This window comes from Periplaneta americana, chromosome 1, assembly GCF_040183065.1.
Source record: "Periplaneta americana isolate PAMFEO1 chromosome 1, P.americana_PAMFEO1_priV1, whole genome shotgun sequence".
In the NCBI taxonomy this organism is placed as follows: domain Eukaryota; kingdom Metazoa; phylum Arthropoda; class Insecta; order Blattodea; family Blattidae; genus Periplaneta; species Periplaneta americana.
In genome coordinates, this window is record NC_091117.1 from 186,585,017 (window position 1) to 186,598,558 (window position 13,542).

General features: G+C 33.3%; 1 protein-coding gene across 1 annotated transcript in view; it reads right to left on the reverse strand.

The window, feature by feature from the left end:
* Positions 1 to 4,643: 4,643 nt before the first annotated feature.
* The window catches only part of LOC138695250 (calponin homology domain-containing protein DDB_G0272472-like), a 227,161-nt gene continuing 218,262 nt past the window's right edge, over positions 4,644 to 13,542 (reverse strand). Inside the window, exon 10 of the mRNA XM_069819718.1 lies at positions 4,644 to 11,610. Coding sequence (XP_069675819.1) covers positions 11,545 to 11,610 — 66 coding nt within the window. The 3' untranslated portion in view covers positions 4,644 to 11,544. The remainder of the gene's footprint in view (positions 11,611 to 13,542) is intronic.

Genomic DNA, 13,542 nt, shown 5'->3' on the forward strand with positions numbered 1-13,542 from the left:
GTTCAACTTAATATAAACAATGTTGGGAACAATTTATAAGGAATAGAGAGACGTGAGTGTTTAGTTAAATGAGATTAGTAAGAATACGATGAATAACTGGGAAAGGGAGGGAGTAAGAAGAAAAGAAGGGAGGTGAAACAGAGATGAGGTAAGTGGTAGAAAAATGATCAGGGCCATTTATATGTAATAGCCGGATGTTTAGAAAAAGTGTAACCAGAATATGTATCCAAAGGAGTGATGGCACTGTGTACAGAAATGTGAAGGGTCATCACTACTGATGGTGGAATAAATATCACCGTATCATAAATTCTAACTTTCAGTTTTTTAAAGCAGACTAAACGACAGAAGCTCTTCTCAACCGAATAATAACAGGCATTTCCCAAATTTCTTCTGCGTTGAATTTCCTCCAGAGTGTCATTTATATTTGTTACTCTTGCTCCAAGATATTTTAATTTTTCCACCTCTTCAAAGGATAAATTTAAAATTTTTATATTTCCATTTCGTACTATGTTCTGATCACGAGACATAATTATATACTATATCTTTTCGAGATTTACTTCCAAACCTATCTCTTTACTCGCTTCAAGAAAAATTAGTGTTCCCCCCCCCCCCTTATTCGTTTGTGAATTTTCTCCTAGCATTCACATCATCCGCATAAACAAGCAGCTGATGTAACCCGATTATTGACACATATGTGAGAGGATATAATATGTGCGGGTATATGAAAAAAAAAAACAGCCAAAGGTCTTTCAGTAAATTTTCCAAAAATTATACATGTCACATTTGTGGTTCATGCTCTAAACAGAATATGCAAAAAAAATAAAAAAATTCGAATCCTATTTCTCGACGTAAGTAGATTAGTATCATATAGGAAACATTTTCGTTAAAGCGCCTTCAAGAATAATAAAATTGAAGTTTTTTTTGGGAGGGGGGGGAAGTAACTATAGTCCGAAAACATACATTTTCAGGAGAAACAAAAAACTATCTGGCATGTGTATTGTTGACAATTCAAGTATGAAATTCATCATGCCATTTTTTAAGGAATAGTAGAAACTTTGGAAAACTGAAGTACATTTATAACTTAAATTCCTTATAGAAATACATGTGTAAATGTAAGTAACTGTGGACAATGGTTGTTTTAAGAAAAAAATTACTCTGTTGTGGCTGAAGTGTGTCTCTCCTTTAATCTTCCTTTTCTTTATTATATCCTGTTTCTTCTCCTTTCGTTGCTTACATTTCTTCCATGGGGTTACTTCTACACCTAAACATGACTCCTTAACTAATACAACATTCACGTGCCAAAGTATTTTTCTCTGAGGTGGCTTTTGCAGCGTATATAAGAAGCAGTACTGTCAATCTACTACAATTTAAAATTGTATGAATAAATGTTTCAAGATGATATGAATGGGATATTTGTAATTACTATCATCGTCCTGGCTGGACAATGACTCTTTCACAAAAAAAGTCTTTGGACTATGGTTATTTTATGAGAACCACTCAAAATTTTGACTCCTATAACACAGGCCTGTAGTGTTTTTCCCCCCTGACAACTAATTCAGTAGATGGTAGCTATAATACGCTCACTATATGCTTAAAATATCAAATTTGCATTTTTTGGACTATGGTTCTTTTTTCAAAAAATCCTTCAATTGTTTCTGTTCCATTGTATCTCCTCGCCGAATTTGAAAGACTAGGAAACTAGGTACTGCTCAATGTTCGGTACCAGGCTTATCAGACTTTCTAATCAGAAATAAATAAGTTGTTATTAGTCATGTACAATGCAACGTCCATTAATTGGGCTGTTTTTATGAATATGGAGATGTGTACTAACCGAGAAGCCGAACCACGTAATAAACATTCCGAACATACCTGTAATATTCAGCAATAAATTTTACTTACCTGTATTCTCCTCAATGTCCTTCGGACAAGAAGATGTTGAGGGCATCAGAGAAATTCTGCATGATTTTTGGTAGTAAATATTCTTGAAAATAATCGTATCGGTTGGGGCTTATTACTGCTATTTGTATCGTGAAAATCTAAATTTAATATTTATAGTTTTCTATAAATATTTAAAAGTATGCAGCATATGTGTAGTTGTTTGTTTTGTAGTGTTTCCATACGTGTAGTCTGGCAGTGTCAAATTCCATGTCTGATGTACCTGCAAGATGGAATATTGTACTCCAAAGAACAGATTGATACCTAATAAATTATGACTAGCAAACATGAATATCAAAGAAAGTCCTATTTTTCATAGAACATTAGATTCAGGCCATCCACCGTGTTTTAAATGTATGTTTGCTTTGGTACTCGCGACTTTTATCAGTCTGGAAGGAAATCAAGAGTCATTTACGCCGTTAAAAAGTTTACTGTTTTCGGCAGGAAACCTCAGCAACTGACGAAGACAGATACAAAAACATAGAATTGTTTTTTTTTTTTCATGATAGTTGCTTTTCTTGGAAAACCTCAACAATAACTCTATGATTTCAAATTGATTTTAATATTAAAATGTTAACATTTTCAGTAATGTTATTTATCCCTGTTTTCCTTACAGATGTTCTGTAGTTACATCTCACAAGATGACTGTGTCAAATATATGAGTAAATATAATTATGTGAATAATATGAGAACAGGCATGATAAGTCAATAGGATGCAATGTATCTAGAACTCGATAGTTATTGGGACCACTAGTACAAAAGTGATCAGAAACTGCACAAATTACGTACCGTATTTTGTTTTATTCACGGCTTTTCAGTTTTTTCTAATTTTGATTGCACTTACAGCATCCATTATAATCTGCATACCCCTAACAAGCACGTACATTATTTGATTTTTTAATATAACTTACTCCCATACAGAAAATAAACATTTATTTTACAGAGCTGCATTAGTATAACGTAAACCTAATCTTAGGTATCGATACCCTTTTCTTTAAATGGGTTGTTGGTAAATATTCATCGATTGTAAAATAAACTTTGTAATTAAAACACATTTAACAAATAAAAGATGCAAGAAGTATTTCGTGATCAGAACATAGTTTCCTCAAACATTTAGAAAGGTCTCTAAAAATTCTGACGCCTAAGCTACAGGTAAAAAGGTATTGTTGAAAACTTTTAAGAAAATATTCAAACCTGTTGAAATACAGCTCATTCTAGTGACACATTACGCCTTCTTCTGTACTAATTTCTCAAACTGGATACTCGGAATACACGAGAAAGGTATGGTGTAGGCTACAGTACAAGTACATATTAACTTCGTATATACAGAAACAAATTGTGTAATGTACAGAACTCTATTGTTCAATTTGAAGTTATTTTCCTGTAGTGTTTTTAATACTAACATTAATAACATTAGTACGTTCTCTCAAAGATTTGAAGACAGAGAAGCTGTTAAAATTCAGAAAATACTTCTCTACAGATATAATCCACACTTCATCTTCAAAACTTGGAAACAAGGTCTAAGTTTCAGTACTGACATGCGAAAATTATTTTACTGCAGTGAAATTTCGGATATAGGAGAAGAAATAATCTTTGACTGGAAATTCATGAAACTAGAAAACTTTTCATGACTTATGGTTACCGCCTGCACAAACGCATCCATGCATTCGATGGCTCCTTAAACTGTCTGCTCATTCAATGTTCAAACATGTAACACGAATAGAAACAAATAATTGTCGCTAGATGGCAGCTCCTAACGGGCAGTGAAATCGCTTGTTGATAAAGGTCCTATGCTTTATGTTTGCAGTATGTGATTAAAATATTATCACAGTCTAATATAGGGTATACAGTCACGAAGCTCAATACGTAGTAAATATGCATCCATAGATAGTTGCTAACCACTAGGATCGCTAATATCGTCTCATTACAGACAATGCGAAATAGTACAAGCCCAGTCTGTTGTTCCTAGCACCCTTACAACTCAAGCTTCGTGACTGTCTATACTAGACTGTGATATTACTTTGTTTCGCTTCTTCTTTCTTTTCGTAATCCATTATATTCTTTGCTCTTGAAAGAACAAGAAAACCGGAAAACTTTTTCTGTGTGGAACTCCCTTACATTACTAAGTAGAGGTTTCACGAATTTATTCACAAGAATTTCCGACGTAAGTTTCCGATGGTTATTATTCCTAACATATTTCAGTATGTCACACTGGCGCAAAATAGATAGAACATTTTTTTTTTCATTGTTTGGAGCAGAAATGCGGATGAACATAGTATATCTGGTGTTGCAACCTACCATTTCAGCGAAAGCATTGTTAGAATGGTCTTATGAGCAGGCAATAAGCTTGAAAGCGGCCATCGGATGCGTTCAAGCAGGCGGTGCTTATGATACACTGATTTTCCTTTGGGTATGTTACATGATTAAGTTCTTCAATTGTCACAGACTAAAGGTTAAGATGAATATGATTAAGACTCAGCTTTAACTGAGAAGATCTTATTATGTTAATAAAATTTAATAACATATCACTTATTGCACATACTAAAATCAGAAAATAACGTATCTTTTAGGAGAAAACAAAAGTATTTAGTATCAGTATCTATTGCTCTGTTGCGTTAGTGTTTTGTCTATTAAAATGCGCGAAAAAAAATAGACCGAAATAAAATTTTCGGTGAGGGTCATTCTCGTCGTACAATAATGGAAGTTGATTCAGGCGGCAGGTGACATTTATTTTTAGTCAGTAAATGTCTACAGAATTACTAATACATGACACTACAGCACTAACGTGATTAAAAAGCACATTACAGATTCTAACCATTCCGAGCCATTCACAAAATGTAGAGCAGAAGGCACTGGCATCGTCGAAACGCTTTACAAAATGGTAGTTCCGACATGTTAGGACACAAGGAGAATTAAGATAAGAAGCAGAAGCAAGTAACCAGTGCCATCTGCTATCAAAATTTATAAAACACTTCCCCTCACTTTCGCTTCCTCTATACCTCTATACATTATTATATTAAAACATGTTATGTAAATCTTTGTATTAACGTTCGGTCAAAGATTACATAATTATTTGAGAGAAACGTTTAATTTCTTTAATTGAAACATTTGTGACATAAAAATTTATACAACAGCTATAGGCTGTAAAATTTATGTTTTTCTTTCCATTTAAAATCACAAAATATTATTATACCATGTTTCAAATCGCATACTGTTACATATTTCAATTAAAAGCTGTGGATTAAAGTGAAATAGGCCTACGCAGATCCTATTTCTTGATCTACTATGTTAAACATATAATTTTTATACTAATTATTGTTATATTATCTTGTAAGAAAATCTAAAAAAGAATTCTTTTCAATCTAACAAAAATATTTTCGCTTTATTTTCAAACCGGTGTTTTACCTATTTTTATATATTATTAAATATCTTAGCATGTGACAAGTTAAAGTAGATCGAAATGCTTATCGTATGATTTGTGGATTATTTTTAAAATCATGCTCATTCCGATATCACTTTGATTTAACGTATTTGTCCCTACTCAAAAACTTGCAAGAAAAATTTCATACGACGAAAATCTAAAGCCGTATTCTACTAACGATTTAAATTATACAACTTTTAGAGATTATGGCTCAATGTGACCACTTAAGCTTTTGTCAGTGTGAATTTACTTTTCAATAACAAACATGACTCGGCCTATAGTCACAAATATTAAAATATCGTAAAACAAATGCTACATTTTCTAGATCGGTAAATTCTGAGGAAGATAAAAATAATTACAATTTTTAAAGACATTTTGGTTACAGTGAAACCTGTCTGAAGCGGCCATCTGAAGTTACCTTGTAAAATGGCCGTTTTATCAGGTGGCCGCTTGATTAAGGTTGCGATTTTTTATGAATCAGCATGAAAGTACTGAATTTCATTGACATTTTAGTACTGTGCGGGTACAACAATCGTGCATGTTAATGTCAGCCTCTTCTATTCTTGCAACTAGCCTTTTCAAAACTCAATTTCTTCGCCCTCGCACACTTGAACCATTCGTAAACGAAATCATTCACATTACTAAACATAGATTCTCTCTTCTTTTTTGGCCACCATGCATATTTTCCTCCCATTCTTTTAATATTTCATCTTAATTATACCGTGTATTTGTGTCCTTCTACATTTGAATATTTCTACAATTTTTCTCGCAGATGTTCCCTTCTCACTTTCTTCAATCATTTTTCGTCTCACTTCTACACTTAACACCACTCTAGATTTATTGTTAGACATGATTTCTCTCTCAAACTAACGTCACAGTTCCTCTGAATCAACTGAATGAAAAGAAGAAAAATTCGTAAAAGCTGGTCCAACTAGAAAAAGATGGAAAGAGGAGAAAAAAATATAAACAATTCGAATGGTTAACTACTGACCTAAAACATACTGTGACATTTTCGATAGAAAACGTCCGTGTTTCAATCCTTTAAGAACGAGTAAGAGTGGAAAGTGACAAAAAAGTCATAAAACAGTAACCAACTAACCCCAAGGTATGAAGGGTGTACTGTTGGACACTTAGCTATTGTCCTCGTGATATTGCTCTCTGTCCTCTAACCATCGAAAAAATAGGTCAGACAGTATCCGTGAAAAATTTTTTTGTTTGACAGTGACTGTTATAGTCAGGTTCCAATCCGAACAGACCCCGGCCGCTGGCCGAAGCATGAGGTGGCCGCTAAATAAAGAGACAATTTGTATTGATCTTATGGAAAATCCAATTGGTTCCAGAGAAAATTGGAAGTGACCGCAAAGGCAGGTTTCACTGTATTTTCTTATTTTCAAAATGAAATTTTCTTACAGTTGGGTATATGACGTATTCGATATAAATTTTCTTTAAAATCTCATAAATTGGTCAGCAATGTAATTTAAAATAGTTAAAATATATTATGCAAGCAATTTTTTATTACCAAAAATCAATTCTTAACCATGGTCTATCCGTATAGGCCTACATATCTGTTAATGTAACAATTCCAAAAATGACTGTAATTTGCAAGAAATTAATATATTACAGAATAAATCATTGCTAACGACATAATTGTAAGCTAATATTACATCTTCATTTTAAAATAAAATACGGTAATATTACAGAATTGTTTGGGGAGATTGTATAGCCGACATATAACTTCGTTAAATAAAATTAAAGTACAATGTATTATTTGAGAAATCTCTGTAAATTCAAGGTAACGTTTTTACTATGGAAATTATTATGTAAAAATTAATAAAACAAGAAAATATTCACATTTTACATAGTAACTATGTACTACATAAAAATGTGATTAAATAATTAAGTGCAATTTTGTTTATCTCCTTAATGGATATTTTTAAAATAATGGACATTTTGATTGAGGTAATTTATTGATTTAATATTTCATACATTGAATTGTATTTAATAGTTGTCTTAAAAATTATTCGGGAAGAATATGATTGCGCATTTAGCATCACTAAAAGAAAGCAATTTACATTACACGAAGAATTTCTTTTTTAAGTTCTCAAAGGTAAAAGAGTTGCATTCAGGTATAGAGTAAGCCTAGCAGAATGGTTAGCATCTGTGCAATAAAATGAGTGAGGCTATATACATTCTTCTGTTTTTGGTTGTGTGAAGCGTTCGGTGCGGACTTTGTATTTATATTTTAGTGCCTTCAAGCAAACAGCTACACATCGGGGTACAAACATGTTTGTTGCGTAATGGTCTTTCTGGAAGCGCAACAATGTTTCATCGTGAACACGCCTCCTAGACTCGAGTGACACTAAGAACTCAAAAATTGCGGGAAGGTCTCTTTATGACAATATTCATCTCATAAAAATGTCTCAGAAACGCACGACGTTTCGAAAATTGCATCTATCAACGTCTCCAGTTGAGATAAAGGGAACAAATACAGATATATGAGGTGTTATACTTGGTTACTGGTATTTCAATTAACTGATAGGATTTACGCATTTCAATAAAAGTCTTGATAGTGTAAACTGTGAACAAATATTGTTCTGTGTAAGTTTATTTTTTTATCTTTCTCTCTCGTAAAATATATATTTTCAACTCAAGTTGACTAAATATGGAGCTCTTATTGTATGTCGAGATGATATAGTGCTGGTGAGAAGACTGGAAAACTGAAAGAAGCATTGTGTCTATAACAGGCCTGCACAAGTTTTACGCTCTCCGAGCCGGCTCACAGCTCATGAGCGGAATGCAGATATTAGCTGCGCTCTGTATGAGGGTGGACTGGAAGAAGGGGTGATCTCGTACAAAATATACACAAAAAGAAATATAGTACTAGTAAGAGTGTTTATGAAATGAATTCCCGTTCAGTGTTTGCAAAACTATCTTGGATTATTATTAATTAATAAAGAAATATTTATTTTACGAAAGTAATAGAAATTCTATAGCTAATTAAATGTACAATATCATTTTGTTATATTTTTATTTATCAGTACATCAAAACGAGGTTTTATGCTGTTGGCAGCTGAAAGGAACAGTGGCCTACTGATCGTAATGAAATATCAGATGTTCGATGTCTGCCTTTATTAAAGTTGATTATAGAAAGCAGTTGCTCGCAAATATAAATTTTGAGCCAAACATAGCAATCATTTTCACAGCCAGCCTGTGTAGTCGTGTATATTATTGCTAATGTTCAGTCTTGTAAAACTCAACCAGGCTAGTAATATTATTCAAACGATCTTTAGCTCTTAGATCACATTGAAGATCAATAAGTTCGAGCTGTAAATCGTTAAATGTTATGTTCCGTCTTTTAGATTCCTTCATACTGTACTGTAGCAGTAGCTAAGCAACGTGAAACAGTTACTCAGAATAGGCCTATACACTGCGCTCCACTAGATAACTGAGTGGTCGTTTCCGTGTCCTCTACCCATAGCAAGTCTATGTCATTCTGACGTATCTTCCTCTCCCGCTCCGAAGCAGCGCGCGCGCTCGTTGAGCGCTGTTTGTGCAGGCCTGGTCTAGAAGAAACTAGTCCTAACACATACATTTCATCATAAATTACACTTGTACCCATTGAGAGTTGAAAGCTCAACTATTCAGCTGTGTGTTTGTATGGGTTTTACTTAATTTTAATCACACTTTCAATTTTGGAGGCTAGATTAGATGATCACGAAGTGATCAAAAAGAAAAAAAAATAGAGAAAAGAAAAGTGTCGTCTTGCAGGACATTATTATGGAATTTTCTTGAACGAGGAGACGAAAACTGCGAAACGATCTTAGAATAGTATATCCTGAAGATTGCAATGGTATCTTTGAAATACACATCCGAACACTATTGGTTTGTTATACTGTAGATAGTTACCCGTTTGTTGAAATTAAAAGAGGAATTAAGAAATACAGAATTCGAATCTTGGAAAGTCATGCCTGGAAGAGGGAGAGGTGTAGAATTGTACAGCCAAGTACCTAAAGCCAATGCCTGGATTTTTAATAAGTCTGGACTATCTACATCTGAATTGGTTACCTGCCTTAAAATGAATGCCAATTTAGCAGAAGTTAGAGGAGTACCTTGTCGCTCTTTGGACGGATCCCGGTGCAGATATGGATGACCGGAGACTGAAACCCTTGCCCACGTCCAAGGTCAGTGTAACAGAGGTTTACTCCTCCGAAATGCCAGACATCATCATGTTCGATCCTTAATTGCAACTGCTTTGAAAAAAAAAGTCTTGGACAGTAGAAGAGGAAGTCTTTTGCCTTGCTACTAATGGCTCCTCTAGACGTATTGACATCATAGCGTATTCCCAGACTACCAAGAAAGGTTATATAATTTTATTGATACTAGTATAAGGATTGAAACGGGAATTAGCCAGCCGGAGGATGTCAATCAAGAAAAGGTCAACATTTATCTGCCAATAGTTGATTACTTCAAAGCAAAATACCAGCTTGAAAACATTGAGGTGATTGGTCTTCTTATTGAAGCTCGTGGTGTGATTCCCAAGTTCTTTGAGAGTTTCAGGAAGACTTTTGAACTACCACAGACACTTACTACTGACATCATAACTTCAGTTTTGAAACGCTCTTGCCAAATTCTGAGTCATCATATTCACTCTGTTTAATTTCTTTTTCTTCACTTTATAATTCATATATGTTTATTTTAATTTTCTGTCAACAAATTTATGTAAACATTTAATATTGTAAAATTCATGTAGGAGAGTATACTGAGTCCTTCTGGGCTACCTCCAATGGGAGGCAGTTAACAATTTAAGAAATTTAGTTACCAAACAATTGGTTGAGTAAATACTGCATAACTCGAAATGAAAGGAGTAAATGATGATTCAAAAGGTACCAAATTACCTGTTGAAAACATTTTATTGCTAACCTTGATCCCATATCGCATGAATCTCTGCTTCAGGAAATTTATACTAGAAATACCGACGTATCAACAATCAAAATAACGTATGCATCTTTTGGCAAGAAATAAGACAGTCTTTCGCAATGACTTCATTGTCATCCCTTCTGAGGAAATAATAGTCTTATCAGCCAGCAATGGAACAAATCTTCAGAACACAAAGTAAATACTTCATATTTGATGAGCCATATGAGTTGAAAATAGTTTGAGAAAGATAGAACATCTAAATTTAATAATTTTCATTGAATGCAAAATAGTTAACAGTAGTGTTCTCCATAGGAGATATTTTAAAGGTCGATCAGTAATTTTGATTAAAAAATTATAACGGTCTTGGTGAGTGGGTTCCATTCTGGTGAACTGAAGATATACTTAACTTTTGAAATGGATGCTGAGTATACGTACTTACAGTAATGGAAAGAACCCGAAGAAACTCTCTTGTAACGACAAGTCATCATTTCTTCCTGTGTTCGATATAACATTTAACTACTTACAACAACTAGAATAACGTCAAAGGCTTACAAAAGTTGGCAAAATCATAACATAACATCCAATTATGATGAGCTTCTAGCAAGAAATGCAATGCTTCCCATTTCTATATACATAAAACATAGTAATATATACTATATTACAAATATAATGGGATCATTATATATAACACATAATAGCAAACAATGACATGCTAAAAGCGGTCGTTGCGCATGCGCAGTAAATATTATAACACCAACACATGATAACGTCACTCTTGTTTAGGTTAACATATTCACGATTGGTAAGACTGCCTGCTTTCATCTGATTGGCTGCAAGTTCCCACACCTAGTAATAAAAAAAAATAGTATCACTGCCCCAGTATAAACATACACGGTTGGTATGATAACCGCTACCAGCACCAGACCACATGCGAGATGGTCATGTGATATCATTAGCGTTCTTTTACACACTAAAAATTTGACTGTAAAACAAAAGATGTAGCTGCTTCCTTGCGGAGCAGTGTTACCAACATGCACCCAAGAGATTTTTCTCCCTCTTCATGGGTTACAGTTCACGGGATTATGTTATTCTTTTTTGCTAGTGTTTAACAGAAAACGAAGAGCATTTGGACTTGATCCTCGACTCTGTATTCAGTTCTTCTCTCTCTCTGTACCGCGACCAGTGAAAGTCACTGGCAGCAGCCAATCAACATCACAATTGTAGAAGGAACGAGATCAAGAGCAGCATTGGGCGCCGCCGTTCGCATTGTTTTAGCTGTCCTCGTGGTGTGAACCGGTGTCAGAGATCGCCTGGGACGGCGAGTGCGGCATCGGACTCTGTGAACAATATGGCGACCGTCAGTTTGTAAACAAAATGGCGGTATTGTTTTGTTATTAATGCCAGCAACTGAGAGATTAGTTATAACGTCACAGAAGACCTGAGATTTGAAAAATAATGGTAATTTCCTAGACTGCTTCACTCCTATACGCTGTTTTTACCCTAAGAAGACAATTAAAATGGACACTAAATTAACTATTCCATTTTTTGTAAATTTCCCGTACTTTTTTCCATTCTGTCCTCTGCTGCACGTTGTCGAATTGGCCTGAATGTCATTTGAAATGAAGTATGCAAGTCAATCCTCTGACTTCATTTATGACTCTGAATAACTAACATAGTTTTCTTCTTTTACAAACTTGTAAAACTTATAAGGAATTCAAATGAATGCTAGGATATTTGGCTCTATTTTTGAGTACCTGTGTTATGAACCTCACCAGACACCACTGAAACACAGAGCTCTGCAATTACATTGGCCTGCAGACACCCGACCACAAAGCATGAAACGTAATTGCTAAGAAATATTATTATTATTATTATTATTATTATTATTATTATTATTATTATTATTATTATTATTATTATTATTATTGTGAATGGATGCTAATACTTATAGGTTCCACAGGTATTATTTTTTGTAATACAGTAATTATATAGACAGTGATGGAGGATTAAGAACTGGAATACATATAATCCACCATGACGTGAACACAGATTAAACAAATAAATAAATAAATAAATAAATAAATAAATAAATAAATAAATAAATAAATAAATGAGTGAGTGAATTAGTGAATGAATGAATGAGTGAATGAACGAGTGAATGAATGAATGAATAAATAAATAAATACATGAGTGAATGGGTGAGTGGTGAATTAGTGAATGAATGAATGAGTGAATGAATAAATAAATAAATAAACAAATACATAAATAACTACGTAAATAAATAAATAAATAAATAAATGAGTGAGTTAATGAGCGAATAAATAAATAAATAAATAAATAAATAAATAAATAAATAAATAAATAAATAAATAAGTGAGTAAGTAAGTAAGTAAATAAGTAAACAAATAAATAAATGAGTGAATGAGTGAGTGAATGAATGAATGAATGAATAAATAAATAAATAAGTGAATAAGTAAATAATAAACAAATAAATAAATGAGTGAATGAGTGAGTGAATGAGTGAATGAGCGAATGAATGAATAAATAGATAATTATATAAATTAAATAAATAAATAAATATATATATATAAGTAAGTAATTAAGTAAGTAAGTAAGTAAATAAATAAATAAGTAAATAAATAAATAAACAAATAAAGAAGTAAATAAATACATAAATAAATAAGTTAATAAATAAATAAATAAATAAATACATTAATTAATTAATAAGTAAGTAAATAAATAAATAAATAAATAAATAGTTGCTAAGAAATAGCGGATAAATATTACTAGCAGTCCTCTTATTTGTAGAAGAAAACGAGGAAAACAACTTTAACGTCCTTGCCAGGGTTTGAAGAAGAGAACTCCATCATCATCATCATCATCATCATCATCATCATCATCCGCCTTCTCTTCCTCATAAACTACACCATCATGAGTAGAGTCCGGAAAATATGTACCAACATTTAAGAATGGCACCGAGTGTAGTACAGTTTACGAGGTGGCAATTAGAAGGGGTTTTAAGCTTGGTTCACAAGACTCCGAAATCTAACAATACAGAACTGAGTCACAAGGACTGAAGAATGTATCTTGTAAACCACGCGTTGACTTGTAAGTGGCGTTTAAGACCTTTAAGACTGCTAGCCGTACCAAAGCGAAATAATTAATAACAAGAATGGCATCTAGACAGGCGGGGACTTATGGCTTGTATTTTACTGTATCATGTAAAAATATTAACTTTCAATGCATGTAAGTCTGGACCCTTGTCATCA